The sequence below is a fragment of the Delphinapterus leucas genome, chromosome 9, assembly GCF_059928025.1.
Source record: "Delphinapterus leucas isolate spDelLeu-1000000601 "Yukka" chromosome 9, BTC_Dleu_Yukka2, whole genome shotgun sequence".
Classification (NCBI taxonomy): domain Eukaryota; kingdom Metazoa; phylum Chordata; class Mammalia; order Artiodactyla; family Monodontidae; genus Delphinapterus; species Delphinapterus leucas.
Window position 1 is genome coordinate 49,076,510 of NC_143137.1, and position 19,452 is coordinate 49,095,961.

Consider the following 19,452-nt stretch of genomic DNA (forward strand, 5'->3'; position numbering starts at 1 on the left):
TACAAAAACCACTTGGTTCTTATGCTTGTAGTGTACTTTTTTTTTTTTTTTTTTGGCCGCTGTGTTTTGCAGGATCTTAGTTCCCTGACCAGGGATTGAACCCAGGCTTTTGACAGTGAAAGTGTGGAGTCCTAACCACTGGACCACCAGGGAATTCCCACTTGCAGTGTACTTTTATTTTAAAGGAAAAAAAAAAAAGGTTTTATAAATACCTAAAATTTCCTGCCACCAGACCGTATGAGCGAAACTTTTAATTCTAACTAAAGCGCTTCCCTTTGGACCCATACGTATTGCCTATGTTTGTTATTCAGAGCCCTTTGGGGCCCTTAAGTAATAAATATATATGGCATACAGTGTTTTTCACTTAAAATAGTAATAATTTGATATTTCCTCATGGTATAACTTGGAACACTGGAAGTATATTTCAAGTGACAGAATTAGCATTGGCAGCTGTATTTCTGTGAGCTATATAAACAAGGAAAACGTTCATGTGTCTTTAACTGAGGGCTTAGAACAACTTACTAGTCAGTTGGATAAAGTTTAGTGGGAGGTTTAGTATTAACGGGCATGTTTCCCTCTTTCTTACTAGTGAGCATTAATACTTATGGAAATAGCATGAGTTATTCACTAAGAGGGAAAGGCCTTTTTAAATATAAGAAGCAGATATTATCAAAAATTTCTGAACACATTTCATATCTTTCCGTTTGCTAGTCATGTGTACCAAATTAGCATTATTGGTATAAACAAGAGAAACCAACTTTGTTTATACAGGAAAGGAAATTATTGGGAGAATATCAACTCTCAGACAGATTTGATGGGAAGGCTAAACAACCAGGCTCGGAAAAGCAGTCAAGGACTAAGGGAGGTGAGGTGGCTGGAACTTCAGCCCAATCCACACCTCCAGGGACAGTCTGACTGGGACACACTGGTGGCCCTGCCAAGCCAGGACTCGTGATGTTGTGTGCACTGCCACCAATCAGTGAATGCCACTGCTAACAGAAGTGGATTCTGAGCTCTCCCCTGATTCTTTTGTTATTCAGTTCAGATTTAGGTCCCAGGCTGGAGCATCTACTTGACTGATCTGGAACAGGGAAAATCTAAACCTCCCTCCAGCTTCTGTGGTGGGAAGTTGGCTCTGCCCCCTGATGATCTCAGGACTATGAGATGCTGGGGATCCTCAAATGACAAATGCTCACAACTCATAGGGATACTAAATGATTTAGAATTATTTAGTTGCTATATTTATACTGTATTTTGAATGATAAGAGAGTGGTTGGTGTTTTCAGCATATTTTCTGAGAGGCAGCAAAAAAGAGAAAAAGCAAGCATATTTGCAATGAAACGAGGACTGACTGGGTTTTGGAAGATGGCAGTGGGGTGGAGGGAGAGAATGTGGTGTCTCAGTTGATGAAGAAAAGGGAGAAATGAAGAATGATGCTCAATTTTCTGGTTTGGGGGCTTCAATTAATGCAGGTACTGCTTATTGAGAAGGAGGACACGACAAGAAAGATCACAAGTAGAGTGGGAGTGGGGATAAGATGATCTCCATTGTGGGCAAGTTATATTCATTGTGCCTATAGGACATTCAAGAGATGAAACATGTATAGTAAGCAGGTGAAGATTTGGATATTGGGCTTCCCTGGTGGCACAGTGGTTGAGAGTCCACCTGCCGATGCAGGGGACACGGGTTCGTGTCCCGGTCTGGGAAGATCCCACATGCCGCGGAGCGGCTAGGCCTGTGAGCCATGGCCGCTGAGCCTGTGCGTCTGGAGCCTGTGCTCTGCAGCGGGAGAGGCCACGACAGTGAGAGAGAGGCCCGCGTACTGCAAAAAAAAACCAGATATGGATATTAAGTTCTGAAGCTGGACTGAAAATAGAGAACTATGAGTCACAAGCATATTGATAGGAATTTAATCCCTGGGATTGGATGAGGTTGCCCAGTGAAAACGGTACAGCAGGAAAAGAACAGGATTTAGAGCATAACCCATCATGGCTGTTTAAGAGATAGGCAAAGGTACCGGAGCCCATAAAGCAAGCTGAGAAAGTTGGGCCCAAGTTGCAGGAGGAAATGCAAGCTATAACGCTTATCATCTCTACTGAGACTTCATAAATTACATGTTCTAAAAAGTGGTTTTTCAAACGTTAGTGTGTATCAAAATCACCTGGGGTGTTTGCTAAAAACTTAGTTTCGTGAACTCACCCCCGGGGAATCCTATACAGCAAGTGCAGAGTGGTAGCCATTTCTCTGTTTTTAACAGACATCCAAGATGATTCTAACATAGGTGATTCTTGAAATACACTTTGAGAAACACCTTTCTAGGAGACAATGTGAAATGGTTGAAAAAGCAAGGTTTTAGAATCAGACTTACATTAGGGTCCTGGCTCTTACTACTTTGGTTGTGTGGCTGTAAGCAAGTTGTTTAAGTTTTCTTTTTCCCCATCAGTGCTGGGGATATAATAAATACCTTCTTTGTCTTAGAATTATTACAAGGTATATATGAGATTGCTGTATTAAATTTCTGGCATATAGAAGGAGTTCAGCAAATAAGATCTGTCTTTTTGGGCTTCCCTGGTGGCGCAGTGGTTAAGAATCCATCTGCCAATGCAGGGCACACAGGTTCGAGCCCTGGTCCAGGAAGATCCCACATGCTGCAGAGCAACTAAGTCGGTGCACCACAACTACTGAAGCCCACGCACCTAGAGCCGGTGCTCTGCATTTTTAGAAAAAGAAAAAAAAAAGATCTGTCTTTTTGGCACTTAAAACCCCCAGAACACAGCTGTAAACCTAAAGCCAGTGAAAAAGTAGGAGGAAATAGCATCATTAACCTCATACATTTTGTTTTGTAAGAGATCAGAGCCAACTGCTTTTTACCTCAAACCTACTGAATTAGAATTGTGTAAAATTAAGTTACTGATTTAATAGATTTCATTATCTAGTTTCTCCTGGCAGCCTTCAGTGCTGTAGACATTAAATTCGAACAGCATTGATATAGGCAAGGTTAAAGTGTGAAATAGAAGCTGAGGAAAATGTAATAGAGGGACAGACACCTCAAAAATCCTGAGGGTATCAACGTGTTGTAATATACTATAAAAACTAATACTCAGATTAATACTACTCGATCAAGAAAAAGTTAAATTACGTTTAACAGAATTGTTTGAAAAGTCAGGGAAGTATATATTTCAGAATGATTTCAGTTATAAAAACCAACATTTTAGAGAGTTTGGGCACTTAAAACTCCGGACGCGCAGGCTCAGCAGCCATGGCTCACGGGCCCAGCTGCTCCGCGGCATGTGGGATCTTACCGGACCAGGGCACGAACCCGTGTCCCCTGCATCGGCAGGTGGACTCTCAACCACTGTGCCACCAGGGAAGCCCATGGCATGTACCTATTTTTAAGTCAACAGGTGTCTTTGAAACTACCCCAGAAAGCACTGTCAAACTAGCCTATATGTAAATTGCTATAGATTGCCATGTGATGCTAAGGTTTTCTCTTTCTTCTGGGCCTTGAAGAGAAGCTAATGTAAATGGAGAAGAGCAGAGTCTTAGCATACCCATGTCTGCCCATTTTGTGTCGTGAACTTCCTGTCTCACGTTGGCTAATTGGAAATATGGCTACTTTATGGTTATGGATTTGCAAAAGCTACTGAGAGTTATGAATTTTTCTTTCCTCCAACTGGTCCTTGAATATCCTGTTTTTTTCCTGAGAAGTTTAAGGAAATCTCTCAGAAGTATCCTGTATGGCTTTGATATTTGCTTCCAACTACTTCCATTTTTTATTGTGAAAATTAAATCCTTTTGCAGTGTAGTGAATCACTGACTAATATTCCTGGAGCAATTATATCTGTACTGGGTGTGTGGGAAGGTGTGTGGGGTGTCTGTTTCAGTGGCAAAGGGGGAAAGGTCTGGTACAGTGTTACTAGCTTTTGTCTCACCATACCTATAATGCTCCTTTGTTTGTTTTAAGTGCTCAGCGTAAATTTGTTGAATGAGTGAATGAATGACTTAGTTTTCTTTGAGAATTTTAGAAGAACCAACAGTGCTTAACCATTATTATTTTAATACCTTTTCCCCAGTATTATTTTTTTTGTTAGGTATTTTGCAAAATATGTTATGTGAGTACCAGTTCCATAAAATATTCTGTTAAAAAATGGTTTCACTGACAAATAATTTGGGGAAATGCTGCACACTAAATCTTTCTCATAGAAATTTGATCAAATATATTAAGGGCCTTAAGAAGGCTGGACTAACAAAACCTGCTTAACTTTGTTTAATTCAACATTTCCCAAACTTATTTGATCATAGAAACCTGTTAATATCCCATAAACACACTTTGGGAAATGCTGCTCTGATTTTTATAGTTTTCATCTCATAGAGTTTATTGCAGACGTTTTCCACAAAGCAAACTTCAAATTTTGAATTTGAATTGTTTTTTCAATCATCCAAAGAGTTGTAAATTATGACTAAATATGATTAGAATGTCCAGATTTAAGTCAGAAATTACTAACTCAGATTTTTTGCCTTTGATGTTTTGAACCAGATATGATCTTGATGACCTTTTAAAAATGCCTGTAACTTCAGGCATTAAATTAGTACATTTAAGAAAAGGAGATACATATTTTATGGGCACACTAAGCTGAGAGAGCCCTGCACCCCACGATGTGGAAGCATTTCTATATTTCCCCTGAGCTCAGTAAAAGAGACAGTTGTCCTCACTCATGATTTTAATATTGTATGTTAATCTAGGAAGTAAACCTATAGCAGTGCCTCTTTTCTCTCAAAATTGTATAACTGGATAAAGTAGGAAAGGTGACTAATTTTATTTTTAGTTTCAGTATTAAATCCTTTGTTTTATTCCTACTTCATTGTTTTTAAAGTAATATCTGACTAAAACTGAAGTCATCTTTTCTTTTGACTTTTCATCATATGAGATTCAAATGTGCTTTACTAGTTTAACTGTTCACTGACTGGTTAAGAAACCTACTTTTGTTTTGTTTTGGTAAGATATGCTTCTGTACTTGCTTTACCACTCCTCTCCATTCAAATACTTTGTTTTTCCCCTCACATCTTTTTATAATTAGCAGTTTTGTTTTGCTTTGCTTTTTAAATTTAGAGTTTGATTTGTACCAATTTAGGAGATTTAAAGAAAAAAAAAGTTGTGTTTTAGGGGCTTTTGCGGGGTGGGGAGGTTGGAGGGTGGTGATGAGAGGAGATAGTAGTAAATAAAAGCCCAGCAAGCTTTCAACTAGATGGGTTTTCCCACTGGCTTACCAAACCTGAAAGAGCCACGGATTTGTAGTGGGTTTGTCTAGCAAGTTCTAAGTTCCAATTCTTGGATTTTCCCTACATGAAATTTGTCATATTTCCATACTTCCTTCTGAATAAGACCATTATCTGCAGGCCTCTTCTTTTGGTTCCCTTAGATGTCCTTCTTAAAACCAACCATTCCAAGTAACTCTGTAATTTTAGAATTAAAAGTAATACCTAGAAATGTTACTTAAATATTATACTGTGAAAGCAATATGACCAAAAAATATTCTATCCAAAAATTTATCCAAAAAAATCTAAATAAAAGCTAATCAACTGGATATTTATATTCACTATAGTAAATGAAATTCTAACTTTCGTTTTATCTTCAACAGACAAACAACAGAAAGGTGAATTTGCAATAGAAGGCTACAATGTCAGAATGAATAACAGTCTTAGGAAGGATGGAAAGAAAGATTGCTGTTTTGAAATCTCTGCTCCTGATAAACGTATCTATCAGGTTGGAGTTTTTATGATGCCTTGAAATTAAGTTGATAAAACTTCCTGACTTCATTTTTAAAGACATTAACATTTTGTTCAAACAACTCTTTCTGACATGTTAATAATAATAAAAAATACTGGGTTTTATACATTAAACATTTGTATAAGGGGAAATCAAGTTTTTAAAAAATTCCAGATTAGTTCAAGTGATATCTTCTTGAGAGAACGAACAGGAGATATGTAATTTATCAATTACTTCACATGTTGCGTTTTATGTCTATTTTAATGGAACTGTGTGATTTCTTAAAAGGATTACATGGCAGAAAGAATAAAATTATCAAAAGAGAAATATCAGAATGTTCATGCATATTGTATTGCTTAGGCTTGTGGGAGAAAAGGAAGGCCAAGGCACACATCAGCTCTGCAATTCAAGAGCTATCAGCCAGCATCAATATGGAATGCATGTTTAATAAGTTTCAAATATCTGAGATTGCAGTTGAAAGCCAGTTAATTAAGTTGTCAGGTAGTGTGTTGGAATCGGACAAGAACATTTTTAAGAAAGCTGTACCCAGGGGTCTAAAGAAATTCATGGGTGTCTTCTAATTGTCAAGGGCAAATTTTGTTCATCAGTTCTGTCTTTGACATTGATGAAGAGAAGCAGCTTTTTTTCCTGCACAGCTGCCAGCTGCTGATCACAGTTTCAAATCCATGATCCTCTGCTTCGATTACGTAAATTTGTCAAAATTAACTGTACATTATAAGAAGCATCCTTGCAAGGAAAGTAGTACTAGACGTGAAGAGAATTACTAATGGTCTTAAAGAAATGGAAAGAATGCAACATATACCTTTCATTACGGTGGTGATTTTTATTGCTATCGTTTGTTTTTTATTAGTTCACAGCAGCTTCTCCCAAAGATGCTGAAGAATGGGTACAGCAACTGAACTTTGTATTACAAGGTAAGAGCAATCAATTGAACAAGTTATTACCGTCTTTAAGTACTGAATAACTGAATAAGTTGGAGTTTCATACAAAGAAACTTATTGACTTCTGTGAGAAATGACTAAAAGAACATGACTGGTATTAATACATACCATTTGCTTCAGATTAATAAAAGCATCTTTTCTGCAAGTACCATATGGCAACTTTGAAATTCACATATTTACACCACAATCAGTTTTTTTAAATGTTTAAGTTAAGGATATAGCATATAACAATATTGCGACTTTGTAGGGCTGCCTCAATTTAGGTAATAGGGTTTTGAAAACCTCTTTTGCATTCTTGAAAATTCTGCTTCCTGAAACTTGTTTTGTAGATATGGGGTCTGATGTTATTCCTGAGGATGATGATGAAAGAGGAGACTTATATGATGATGTTGATCATCCTCTACCAGTCAGCAGTTCACCAGCAAGCAGCCAGCCAATTGACGATGAAATTTATGAAGAACTTCCAGGTATTTATTTATGGTGATTCACTTAAGGATTTTAGGGATTTTTTTTTAATGTCATATATCATCAAGAGAAGAAAATGATGAGTTATTAAAAACAAGGACAAAGAAAATCTTCAAAACTGTTTTACGAAAAGGGCTCTGCTTGAGGTATTTCAAGTGAGTGGATATACTTTTGTGAAAAGTGAATGGAATGTTAAAATGAAGCAGATACAGTCCTAATCTCATGGGACTTTTGGCTCATTAACATTGTTTATGCTACATAATTTTTTAATTAAAAAATTGACTTGCCTTACAGTTTTTTCCAGCAACTCACACATCATTTTTTATTTATACATCTTGGAACTTCCATTAACCAGAAGTTCTGTGCACACCCCAGATGTCAACAACTTCTGCCTCATATATTCCTCCTTGCTGTAGTGTATTGCATTGTCTTGGAGGAATATCGTTGAACTATAAACAAAGGCCTTTTGAGGCTTGAAGTTTTCGTACTTGATATTTTATCATTCTGCATTTTCAGGCATGGTTTAGTGTTTATATGCCTCAGTATCTGTTATGTAACATAAATTTAATTGTCTATTAGCTCTTTGGCTTGTAATTTTGAGGGTCAACCTAAAACAGAAGGAACATTTAGGGAATTATTACGTTACTACTACTCTAGGTTAAAATGAGCCTTTTTCTGGTTATTAAAAAAATCAGCCATTAGAGAAAGAAAAAGGATTATAAGTAATATGTGTGATATTTAACTGACATCTCATATAGAAAGGCTATTTTTCTTTGAATAGAACAATTTAACAACAGTATAAACCTTTACAAATGATTTAACAATACCTAAAGTGTTCAAAATTAACATACAAATGTGATGTTCAGTGTAGTAAGCAGAGCATAGTAACTAGCACATGGACTTTAGAGTCAAAAGGTTTAAATTCTGACTATACCATTTACTAGCTCAGTGACCTTAAAAGTCAATTTTGTCATCTATAAAATAATGATAATTTCATAAGGGGGGTGGTAGTAAATGACATCATGGATCTACAGCCCTCAGCACAGTGCTTGAGTCATAGCACACCCACAATAAATTGTCACATCATCATTATTATTTTCATTATTATATCTGGTAAATTCTGCACATGCTTATATGGAGTTATAATAATGGCTTTCTGACCAAGTAAGAATTAATGATTGTAATGGGATTATAAATCCAAGATATTAAAAAAATTACTCAAAATATGCATCTACATATTCTTTTTTTTTTAACATCTTTATTGGAGTATAATTGTTTTACAATGTTGTGTTAGTTTCTCCTATATAACAAAGTGAATCAGCTATACATATACATATACATATATTCCCATATCTCCTCCCTTTTGCATCTCCCTCCCACCCTCCTAATCCCACCCCTCTAGGTGGTCACAAAGCACCGAGCTGATCTCCCTGTGCTATGCGGCTGCTTCCCACTAGCTATCTATTTTACATTTGGTAGTGTATATATATGTCCATGCCACTCTCTCACTTCGTCCCAGCTTACCCTTCCCCCTCCCCGTGTCCTCAAGTCCATTCTGTACGTCTGCGTCTTTATTCCTGTCCTGTCCCTAGGTTCATCAGAACCTTTTTTTTTAGATTCCATATATATGTGTTAGGATACAGTATTTGTTTTTCTCTTTCTGACTTACTTCACTCTGTATGACAGACTCTAGGTCCATCCACCTCACTACAAATAACTTAATTTCATTTCTTTTTATGGCTGAGTAGTATTCTAGGAATACATCTTCTTTATCCACATCTTCTTTATCCATTCATCTGTCGTTGGACAGTTAGGTTGCTTCCATGTCCTGGCTATTGTAAATAGTGTTTCAATGAACATTGTGATACATGACTCTTTTTGAATGATGGTTTTCTCAGGGTATCCGCCCAGTAGTGGGATTGCTGGGTTGTATGGTAGTCCTATTTGTAGTTTTTTAAGGAACCTCCATACTGTTCTCCATAGTGGCTGTATCAATTTACATTCCCACCAACAGTGCAAGAGGGTTCCCTTTTCTCCATACCCCCTCCAGCATTTATTGTTTGTAGATTTTTTGATGATGGCCATTCTGACTAGTGTGAGGTGATACCTTATTGTACTTTTGATTTGCATTTCTCTAACGATTAGTGATGTTGAGCATCCTTTCATGTGTTTGTTGGCAATCTGTATATCTTCTTTGGAGAAATGTCTATTTAGATCTGCGCATTTTTGGATTGGGTTGTTTGTTTTTTTGTTATTGAGCTGCATGAGCTGCTTGTATATTTTGGAGATTAATCCTTTGTCAGTTGCTTCGTTTGCAAATATTTTCTCCCATCCTGAGGGTTGTCTTTTTGTGTCGTTTATGGTTTCCTTTGCTGTGCAAAAGCTTTGATGTTTCATTAGGTCCCATTTGTTTATTTTTGTTTTCATTTCCATTTCTCTAGGAGGTGGGTCAAAAAGGATCTTGCTGTGATTTATGTCAAAGAGTGTTCTTCCTGTGTTTTCCTCTAAGAGTTTTAAGACTGTCAGGCCTTACATTTAGGTCTTTAATCCATTTTAAGTTTATTTTTGTGTATGGTGTTAGGGAGTGTTCTAATTTCATTCTTTTACATGTAGCTGTCCAGTTTTCCCAGTACCACTTATTGAAGAGGCTGTCTTTTCTCCACTGTATATTCTTGCCTCCTCTATCAAAGATAAGTTGACTGTATGTGCATGGGTTTATCTCTGGACTTTCTATCCTGTTCCATTGATCTATATTTCTGTTTTTGTACCAGTACCATACTGTCTTGATTACAGTAGCTTTGTAGTATAGTCTGAAGTCAGGGAGCCTCATTCCTCCAGCTTCATTTTTCTTTCTCAAGATTGCTTTGGCTATTCGGGGTCTTTTGTGTTTCCATACAAATTGTGAAATTTTTTTGTACTAGTTCTATGAAAAATGCCATTGGTAGTTTGATAGGGATTGCACTGCATCTGTAGATTGCTTTGGATAGTAGAGTCATTTTCACAGTGTTGATTCTTCCAATCCAAGGACATGGTATATCTCTCCATCTGTTTGTATCATCTTTAATTTCTTTCATCAGTGTCTTATAGTTTTCTGCATACAAGTCTTTTGTCTCCTTAGGTAGATTTATTCCTAGGTATTTTATTCTTTTTGTTGCAGTGGTAAATGGGAGTGTTTCCTTAATTTCTCTTTCACATTTTTCATCATTAGTGTATAGGAATGGAAGAGATTTCTGTGCATTAATTTTGTATCCTGTTACTTTACCACATTCATTGATTAGCTCTAGTAGTTTTCTGGTAGCATCTTTAGGATTCTCTATGTATAGTATCATGTCATCTGCAAACAGTGACAGCTTTACTTCTTCTTTTCTGATTTGGATTCCTTTTATTTCTTTTTCTTGTTTGATTGTTGTGGCCAAAACTTCCAAAACTATGTTGAAGAATAGTGGTGAGAGTGGGCAACCTTGTCTTGTTCCTGATTTTAGAGGAAATGGTTTCAGTTTTTCACCATTGAGTCATAGCACACCCACAATAAATTGTCACATCATTATAATTTTCATTATTATATCTGGTAAATTCTGCAAGTGATTATATGGAGTTATAATAATGGTTTTCTGACCAAGTAAGAATTAATGATTGTAATGGGATTATAAATCTAAGATATTATAAAAATTACTCAAAATATGCATCTATATATTGTCTTTTACTACCCTACCAGAAGATGATTACTATAAAAGCATGATTTTGTGGGGAATGGTAATCTGTATATTTCTATTATTTTAATAGAACTATATGTTTGTAGCTCCTTCCTTTCTGATTTATCTCAAGGAAATGACATCTGCCATAGCCTTGGTTATCCTCAAGTAGGGAAGAATATTCTCTGACTGCTTGTCTTTAGTCACACCATACCACTAATACAGTTATTTTAGTCTTTATGTTCAGAAGAGCTTGTGAGAAAGTATACTGATGTAAAATGGAAGAGTGTAGTACCTTTAAATATGATATTACTGCAATATACACTTCATTCCTTTAAACCACTGCAGTGAATGGGTTACATTACAATTGCTGAATTGACTGTTAATTAAGTTCTGTGTTTCTTCAACTTGCTTATCCTCTCCCCGTCCCCCCAAATAAAAAATTGGTCAGGAATAAAGAGCACATATTTATAGCACTTTCATACTAAAGATCTAAGGAAGAGTGCCTGTAAGTAGCTTGAAATCTTAAAAATGTGAAACATCTTTTATTTTCTCTCACTACAGATGTTCTTCTTCATCACTTTTTTTGGCCTGGGGCCACATAATCATTGTAAATAACTGGTTACTCTTGAAGTAGTCTTACTTCTTTCTGTGGTACTGGAAGAAATCTAAGCTGCTCTGGTATTCCTTGCCCCTGCCTGGGATCCCAGTTGCTGTACAAAGTGATTGAGTTTGATAGAGCCTGCAACTGTGCCCCTGGGAAGGAAGCTGGTGTAGGCAGCTGTGGAATGTCTAGTTCTTCCTTCTTTCCCAGTGTAACCGAGAGCCACTTCAGTGTCTGCACAGTTCAGGGTGGTCGAGTTTGAGCCACCCACTAGAGAGGGGTTTTTTTTTTTTTAGTGAAAACCCTGAAGTTGGCTCTTAGAGTTAGAGGTTTTGTTTGATTAAATATCTAAAACTAGAACAGCAACTTTTTTTCTTTCAGAAATGGTCTCTCAGGAGAAGAGTTAAGCTAATTGCTTTCACTTCTGTGAAATATGAATATAATTTTGAGAGGAGGTGAAAACAGTGGAAAAGCAGTGAACATACTTATAAACTGTTGTTATTTTTCCAGTTCTGTACAAATAACTGTGTATATCAGAAATCTTACTGGTTAAACTCCCAGAATTAATTAATACTATCATTTCAACACGATTTTCTGTCCATTACATGTAGTTGAAAATTAATCCTCTTAGTTGAAAGATGAAGCATAAAATGTGTTTGAAGAAAAATCTAAGCATTCAACATGTTACTTTAAAGCACAAAGTTCTTTTTCTGAGAAAGCAGAGCTCTTACTCAAATAAATGTTTTTTTTGTTTGTTTGTTTGTTTTTGCGGTACGCAGGCCTCTCACTGCTGTGGCCTCTCCCGTTGCGGAGCACAGGCTCCGGACGCGCAGGCTCAGCAGCCATTGGCTCACGGGCCCAGCCGCTCCGCGGCATGTGGGATCTTCCCGGACCGGGGCACTAACTCGTGTCCCCTGCATCGGCAGGCGGATTGTCAACCACTGTGCCACCAGGGAAGTCCAAATAAATGTATTTTTAAAATGCGAAATAAACATGCAGTGTTTTAAGTCTCAAGAATAATAAGAAGAAAACATTGTTTAAAAATTGTATTATAAAATATCCCTTGAAAAATGTTTATAATTTTATGGGAGTGTAAATAGTTTCATTGTTTTTCAGTTAGAATATTCTAACTATTACAGCAGCTTCTCTTTAATTTCTTGTTCATTAAATTTTAACTAACTTCACAAAAGAATAGGAATAAATTTGTAAGGTTCTTTGCATTTAGGGTATTTATACATATGTAGAGAAGAATTGAGACAATGCCATTTCTGGGGACTATTAAAGACATTTGGCTTTTCTTCAAATATCCTAATGCTTTGACATCTTTTATGTCTTAGTACCTATTAGCATAGGCCAGTCATGTTTGATTACGTGGTGATATTACTATTGCATATTTATGTTTGCAAAGCTAATATTTTGATCAAAGTGTGTTAAACTGTTTCATAACACAGTAATGGGTTCATTTGGCTTAGCACAAATTTCGGAAGTTATTGCTCATTTTTTCATTAGAAATACAGAAGAAGGTTTTTGTTTGAATTTGAATCTCGAAAGGGGAAAGCAATACTTGGGAAATTGCTGCAGAAACCAACCCAGCTTGCTCTTCTCTTCTAGTCACCATGTCACCTGTAATTTTTTTCTATAATGTCAGGAAATTCTGCAGAAATAACACAACAAAAAGATTTTTAAAGATGTAGGCTCAATAAAATCGGCCTAGTATCAAGAGTGGTAAATGCCTGTTCAGCCTATTAAATCTGTAGATTTCCGGGGAATTGCATTTGAAATTCTTCTGGCAAGTGGACAGGAGGAGAGAGGGTAGCATAAAATAGGACAAGAAATTTCTAATCCCATTAACCTTTTTTTTAAAGTGTTAATTCATTCTTTTTTTTTAAATATTGTAATGATAGATTGAACTATTCCAAGCCAGAAAAGGACGTTTTTACTCTTTGGTCATTCAATTACATTTTAAATTTATTCAGTCCAGCTATCTGCATCTAAAATGGCATATAAAGTAAATTGCAGCTATAAATTTTTCCATGAAACTATTATATATATATGTATATATATACCCATAAAAAAGAACAGTGTTTGAGTACTTAAATTTGAAGCAATCTCCAGCAAATGACATGAGAGCCAACTTAATCAATAAATAGTTACAACCCCCCCCCAAAATACATTTTAGCTTTATTTTCTTGCTGAGTAATTATCACTCATATTACCAAGTCAATAACAAGATTATAGAAGACCCTGGAGTCTCTGGTATTAACATCATTCCTGATTTCACCAAATAATTTTTTTTCACATTCCTTCTTTGGAATGCAATGGAAAGATGCCAGTTGACTTTCACAGAATCACCCATATTCAGCTTTTTAATATTGTTAGTCTAGGCAGCCTGCTGGCATTTCTTTTCCTTAAACTATGGTACTGAATTATAAAGTGTGGTGATATGGTATCCTGTTATATGGTACGATAGATAACTAGATTATCATTTTTTGGATGGTTTCAGCTCTGAACTCTGCTGAGAAGGTTATCTGAAGTTATACAATATAAGGAAAACATCCATAAATTAGAGTCACCGCACACATCTAATTGTAGTTTTATCTTTGCTGAATATAAATGTGATTTTTTTTAGGGCTCTTCAATGTTGCCTCTTTCATAATACAGCATGAAGCTTTGAGATATAATTTTGCTTGTCATGTTGCTTTTCTCTACTTTACCGTTGGCATTGCAAACAAATTCTCTTCATTACAAGAGATAGTTTAATAGATATTAAAACCCGAAATACCTGTGTGTGTGCAAAACATATATTTCTAACTGTAGAGAGATAAACTAACCTATTTTTGCAACTTGGCGCTACCTCTGTGGTTCTCAACCACGGGAGATTTTGGCCCCCAGGGTACATTTAATGACTGAATTCCTGGAGGCATTTTTGGTTGCCCCAACTGGTGTGTGTGTGTTTGTGTGTGTGTCTGTGTGTGTGTGTGTGTGTGTGTGTGTGTGTGTGTGTGTGTGTGTGTGTGTTGCAGGCATCTAGTGGGTAGGTGCCAGGGATGCTGCTAAACATCCTACAAAGCACAGTACGGCCACCACTACAAAGAATTATCTGCCCCAAAATGTCAGTAGTGCCAAGGTTGAGAAACTCTGTTATAGAGGTATAATAGATGGCTTTTGGTTTATCACCTTTTGTGTGTGTGTGTTCCAATAAAACTTTATTTACAAAGACAGGCACTCTTTGAGCTATAGTTTGCCAACTCCTGAACTTGCAGTTCTCTTCCATTTGCCTTCTGACCCATTTATATCCCGCACCTTTACAGTGCTTAGCATACAGAAGAAGCTGAATAATGGTTGATTAAGCTAGTGAATTAGATGTGAGCAATAAAACCACTAGATTACAGTGTTAAAGGAGCAGAAACAAGAAGTTAATTACTAGGGGTGTAATGGTTAACGGACAAGAGAAAGAGACATTTGTTGGCAGCTTCATGGTTTGAGGTGAAGTCATTTGTGATTAGTCATCATCACAGACCTTGAACTGTGAAGGGACAAAGAATCACCAGTAGCAGTGAGATACAGAGCAAGACACTTGGCATCTGAGCCTCAATTTCCTTATTTATGAAATGAGGAGGTCATCTCCATCTTCAAGATAATATAGCAGATACATGGGTTTAAGGGAGTGAAACAGATCCGATCCAGATGCTGGCGATATGACTTGGGTTGTGGGACATTACAGCTCTCAGTTTCCTCCTCTATAACGAGGCTGATAAAATTCCTCCCTTAGAGAGTGATTAGGATGGTTTAGCGCAGGGTTTCTCAACCTCAGCACTGTTGACATTCTGGGCCAGAAAATTCTTTGTGTAGGGGCTGACTTGTGCATTGTAAAATGTTTAGCAGCATCCCTGGTCTACACCACTAGATGCTTGTAGCACCCCTATAAGGTGACAACCAAAAAAGCCTTTAGACATTGCCCAGGGTTTATCACCTTTTCATCTGTGTCTCTTGAGTTGTAAAAACCCATAACCCATGCTTTGTATGAGTTTATTTTTATGGACAAAACATAGGTTTTCTTATATAAGTAAAGCTAGGAAAATATAGAATGGCTCTATGTCATAAGGGACCAGCTAGACTTGTCTGTCACTGTTTACTTCAAGGGACTGAGGAGTCTTAGAGAAATGAGAAACCCATGAAAGATTTAAAAAAAAAAAGATTAAAAAGAAAAAAAAGGAGGGAAGCATTTTCTCTATTTTAATGAGCTGCGATCTGTGAAGGGAGAGTCTTTTTTTAATATTGTAAATATGTGTCTTTCTTGTATAGACACTTGGCTTATCCTATTCTGATAGGGTTGTTCATTTCAGGCTGAAGTGAAAGACCTATGGACGAAGGATTGGATCTTCTTAAAGGGAGTCAGACCACCTGGGAGAATGCAGGGCCAAGCAATTCCAAGGCCACCTGGAATTTGACAGGTGGCTTTAAGAGGAGAGGAAATCCAATAATGGGGTTTCTCTTCCTTTTGGGGCCTGGATTTTGAGGAGATTAATGGGCCTGAGATGGCAGGAAAAATGGTCTCTGCTCCTGAAGGTCAACAGGGAGTCCCTGAGGGGCCCTACTGGGGGGATCAGTGAAGATGCACTCACCTGAGGGTATGTCACACCATGCCACATCAGGTGGTTCTTTATTATTCTCTGCACATTTCCCTTTTGCTGTTTCTGAGTCTTAACTTTTAAATCTTTACTAACGAACAATAGATGCTCACTAGAAGAATCTTAAATATTGCTGATGGACATAAAGTTAATAAGTGAAAGTCATTCACCTTCTACTCTAAGTAAGCATTGTTAACAGTTTGATATAAATCTTTTGTCTTCTTTAGCCCATTTACAAATATGCAATGTTTATACTTAATAAAAAAAGAGATCCTTCTTTTCATTTACTTTCTTCTACCTTTTCTTTTAATTTCTTTCCTTTCATTTTCTTCCTGCTTCCTTATTACCTTCTTCCTTTTCTCATTCTGTTATTTTCCTCCCTTCCCTTTTCCATTTCCATTCTTTCTTTTCTTCCTTGCTTTTACTTCTTTCATTCCACAAATATTCTTGAGCACCTGTTATGTGGCAGGCATTGTACCTAGGTGCTAGAAATCCCTCTGCATTCTTACACAGGCCTTAAATGGGTGCAGCTACACCTTCCCTTTCTGGCCCAAGCCCCTTGACTTATGACTACATCCTTAATTCCCCATGTTTATTTATGTCGTATACATATATATATGTATATATACATATATATATTATTCGTGTCTCATGACATGAGTTAGTTGTTTTTGCTTTTCTGATATATGAATCCTGTCTTCTGGCAGACGGTGTCAAAACTATCGTGATACCTTCTCTCAAGGCATCCTCCACTTCCCCTCTTCCTCTCCATCTCTCTCTTATCTACTGGCTCCTCTCCCTGACCCATACACACAGAATACCTTTCTCTGTATCCGTAACCAGTAAATTGTTGTGGTTGAGCAAGGACTTTGGAGGCAAACACACATTGCTTTGAATCCCAGTTCTGCTCCTCACTATGTACTTTAGCCAAAAGAAAAGTGAACACAGAGGTAAGGTGGAGAGTCCAAGAAACAATAGTGAACATAGAAATAGGTAAAATATGTCAGTAATGTTAATTATTGATTATTTTTCAATGAGCTTTTTTTTTTTTTTTTTTTTTTTTTCGGTACGTGGGCCTCTCACTGTTGTGGCCTCTCCTGTTGCGGAGCACAGGCTCCGGACACGCAGGCTCAGCGGCCATGGCTCATGGGCCCAGCCGCTCTGCAGCATGTGGGATCTTCCCGGACTAGGGCACAAACCCGTGTCCCCTGCATCGGCAGGCAGTCTCTCAATCACCACGCCACCAGGGAAGCCCAAGCTTTTTTTTTTATTTTAAAAAGAGTTAACACTAAATTTAGCTTATAATTTTAAAAATTAGCTGGGGCAAGATGGAGATGTGGGGTAGTGCCAGTGTGCCAAGTGTTGTCTTATTCAGGAGGAAGGAGGAAAGAAATACTGAGTAATTATAGTCTTTGTTAGGAAATGCATGTTAAAATTTCAGAGTAAGTACTAAATAAGTAGGAATGCAATCTTAGGGTTCCCAAAGCAGCAGAAGGGAAATAAAAGATGATCACAGAAAAAATTTTAAATCCAAAAGAAGGCAGGAAGAAAGGAAAAGGAGCAAAGGGAAAATATAGTTTTAAAAAAGCCCAAATATAAAAATAATTACAGTAAATATAACTTGATTAAAATAATCTATTAAAAGACAGAAATTATCACATTGGAGGTTTTAAAAAAAATCTAGCAGCATCCTTAGAGGAGATAGTCCTGAAACTAAACCACATAGAAATTTTCAGAGTAAGGGAATGAAAATAGATATACCAGACAACCCTATTCAAAGAAAGCTACTATAGCAGTGTTAACATCAGATAGTGTAGAATGTAAGGCATAAAGCCATAATAGGACTACAGAATGTCAGTATATAATAATAGTAAAAGAAGATAACGTTTAAGTGCATCTAACTATATAACTTTGAAGCCTATAAAGAAAAAACTTATAAGACAAGTTTGACAAATCCTCAATCACTGTGGGAGATTTTCACATACCACTTTTAGAAACTGATAAACCAAGGAGGCAAAAAATTAGTAACTATATGGAAGATTTGAACCAAAAAATTTTTTTAAATTGATTTAATCTATCTAAAAACATATATGTTCTTTTCAGTGCACATAGAATATTCATGGAAATTGACTATAGTATATAAGTTCATAATTGAAATATCAACAAATTTCAATGAATCTATATCATACAGACTATGTTCCTTAACTACAATGAAATTTAGTTAGAACCCAGCACTAAAAAGATAGTTTAAAATACCCAAGCTCCTGTTTGGAGCTAAAAAATAAATTTCGGAATAGCTCATGAGTTAAAAGAAGAAATCACAAAGGAAATTACAAAATATGTAGTTCTGAAAGACAATGAAAATAGTACAGATAAAAACTTGTGGCATGGTACTTTGAACCATATCTAGAGAGATATGGTGAGGAATAAGATAAATGAGAAAATCCCTAATGAACTTGAGATGAGAGAACAATTTGAAAAAAAGACTATAAAATAAATACATTTAAAAGATTAAAAAGATAAAGGAAAGAACAGAAGCTTTAACAAGAGAAAAAGATCCTATGGAAAAAGGACCAGATTTCTTTTTTAATGAACCAAATAGAATCACTAGAAATTATTGATGATTTGGAGTATTTAACCACCAAATTCTAAATTTTCAGACTCACATATTTATGTTTACATTGCCTATGGAACCATTAGAATATGTATTAAAAATTATGAACCAGAAGGTAAGCAAATGTCAACCACTCTAGTCATATTAAAATGCTAACATGTAGGGCTTCCTTGGTGGCGCAGTGGTTGAGAGTCCGCCTGCCGATGCAGGGGACACGGGTTCGTGCCCCGGTCCGGGAAGATCCCACATGCCGTGGAGCGGCTAGGCCCGTGAGCCATGGCCGCTGAGCCTGTGCGTCCGGAGCCTGTGCACCGCAACGGGAGACGCCACAACAGTGAGAGGCCCGCGTACCAAAAAAAAAAGAAAGAGAAAATGCTAACATTTATAAAGCAAGGAGAAAAATCACACTAATGGAGCTGGGCTATTAAGATTTTTCTGTGAACCTTGGGTGAAGAATCCTAAAAGTGTGCCAGAAGGTCAGGTATTCACACTATAGGTTTTGTATCTATACATAAGTGAGTACTTTACCTTTTAACATCGAGAAATCTCAATAATTATTTTCAAGGCATAGCTTCTCATCACCTTTGTATCAGACTTTTTAACTGGAGTCTTCATTCTGCCAATATGATTTGCCTCCCATGTAGAGTATAAACAGATCAGAGCCTGCTTTTGTTTTTAATTCTTCTATGCTTTCATCAACTAGAATATGATAAAGTT

General features: G+C 36.7%; 1 protein-coding gene across 12 annotated transcripts in view; it reads left to right on the top strand.

Moving 5' to 3' along the window:
* SKAP2 (src kinase associated phosphoprotein 2) overlaps positions 1 to 19,452 on the top strand; it is a 181,337-nt gene that overhangs the window by 91,672 nt on the left and 70,213 nt on the right. For all 12 annotated transcript variants that reach the window (XR_016394308.1, XR_016394309.1, XR_016394310.1 and 9 more), the window contains exons 7-9: positions 5,640 to 5,764; positions 6,639 to 6,702; positions 7,059 to 7,196. Coding sequence is in view for 6 of the 12 variants with exons in the window: in XM_022584644.3 (XP_022440352.1) it covers positions 5,640 to 5,764; positions 6,639 to 6,702; positions 7,059 to 7,196 (327 nt within the window). In the remaining 6 variants the exon portion in view is untranslated. The remainder of the gene's footprint in view (positions 1 to 5,639; positions 5,765 to 6,638; positions 6,703 to 7,058; positions 7,197 to 19,452) is intronic.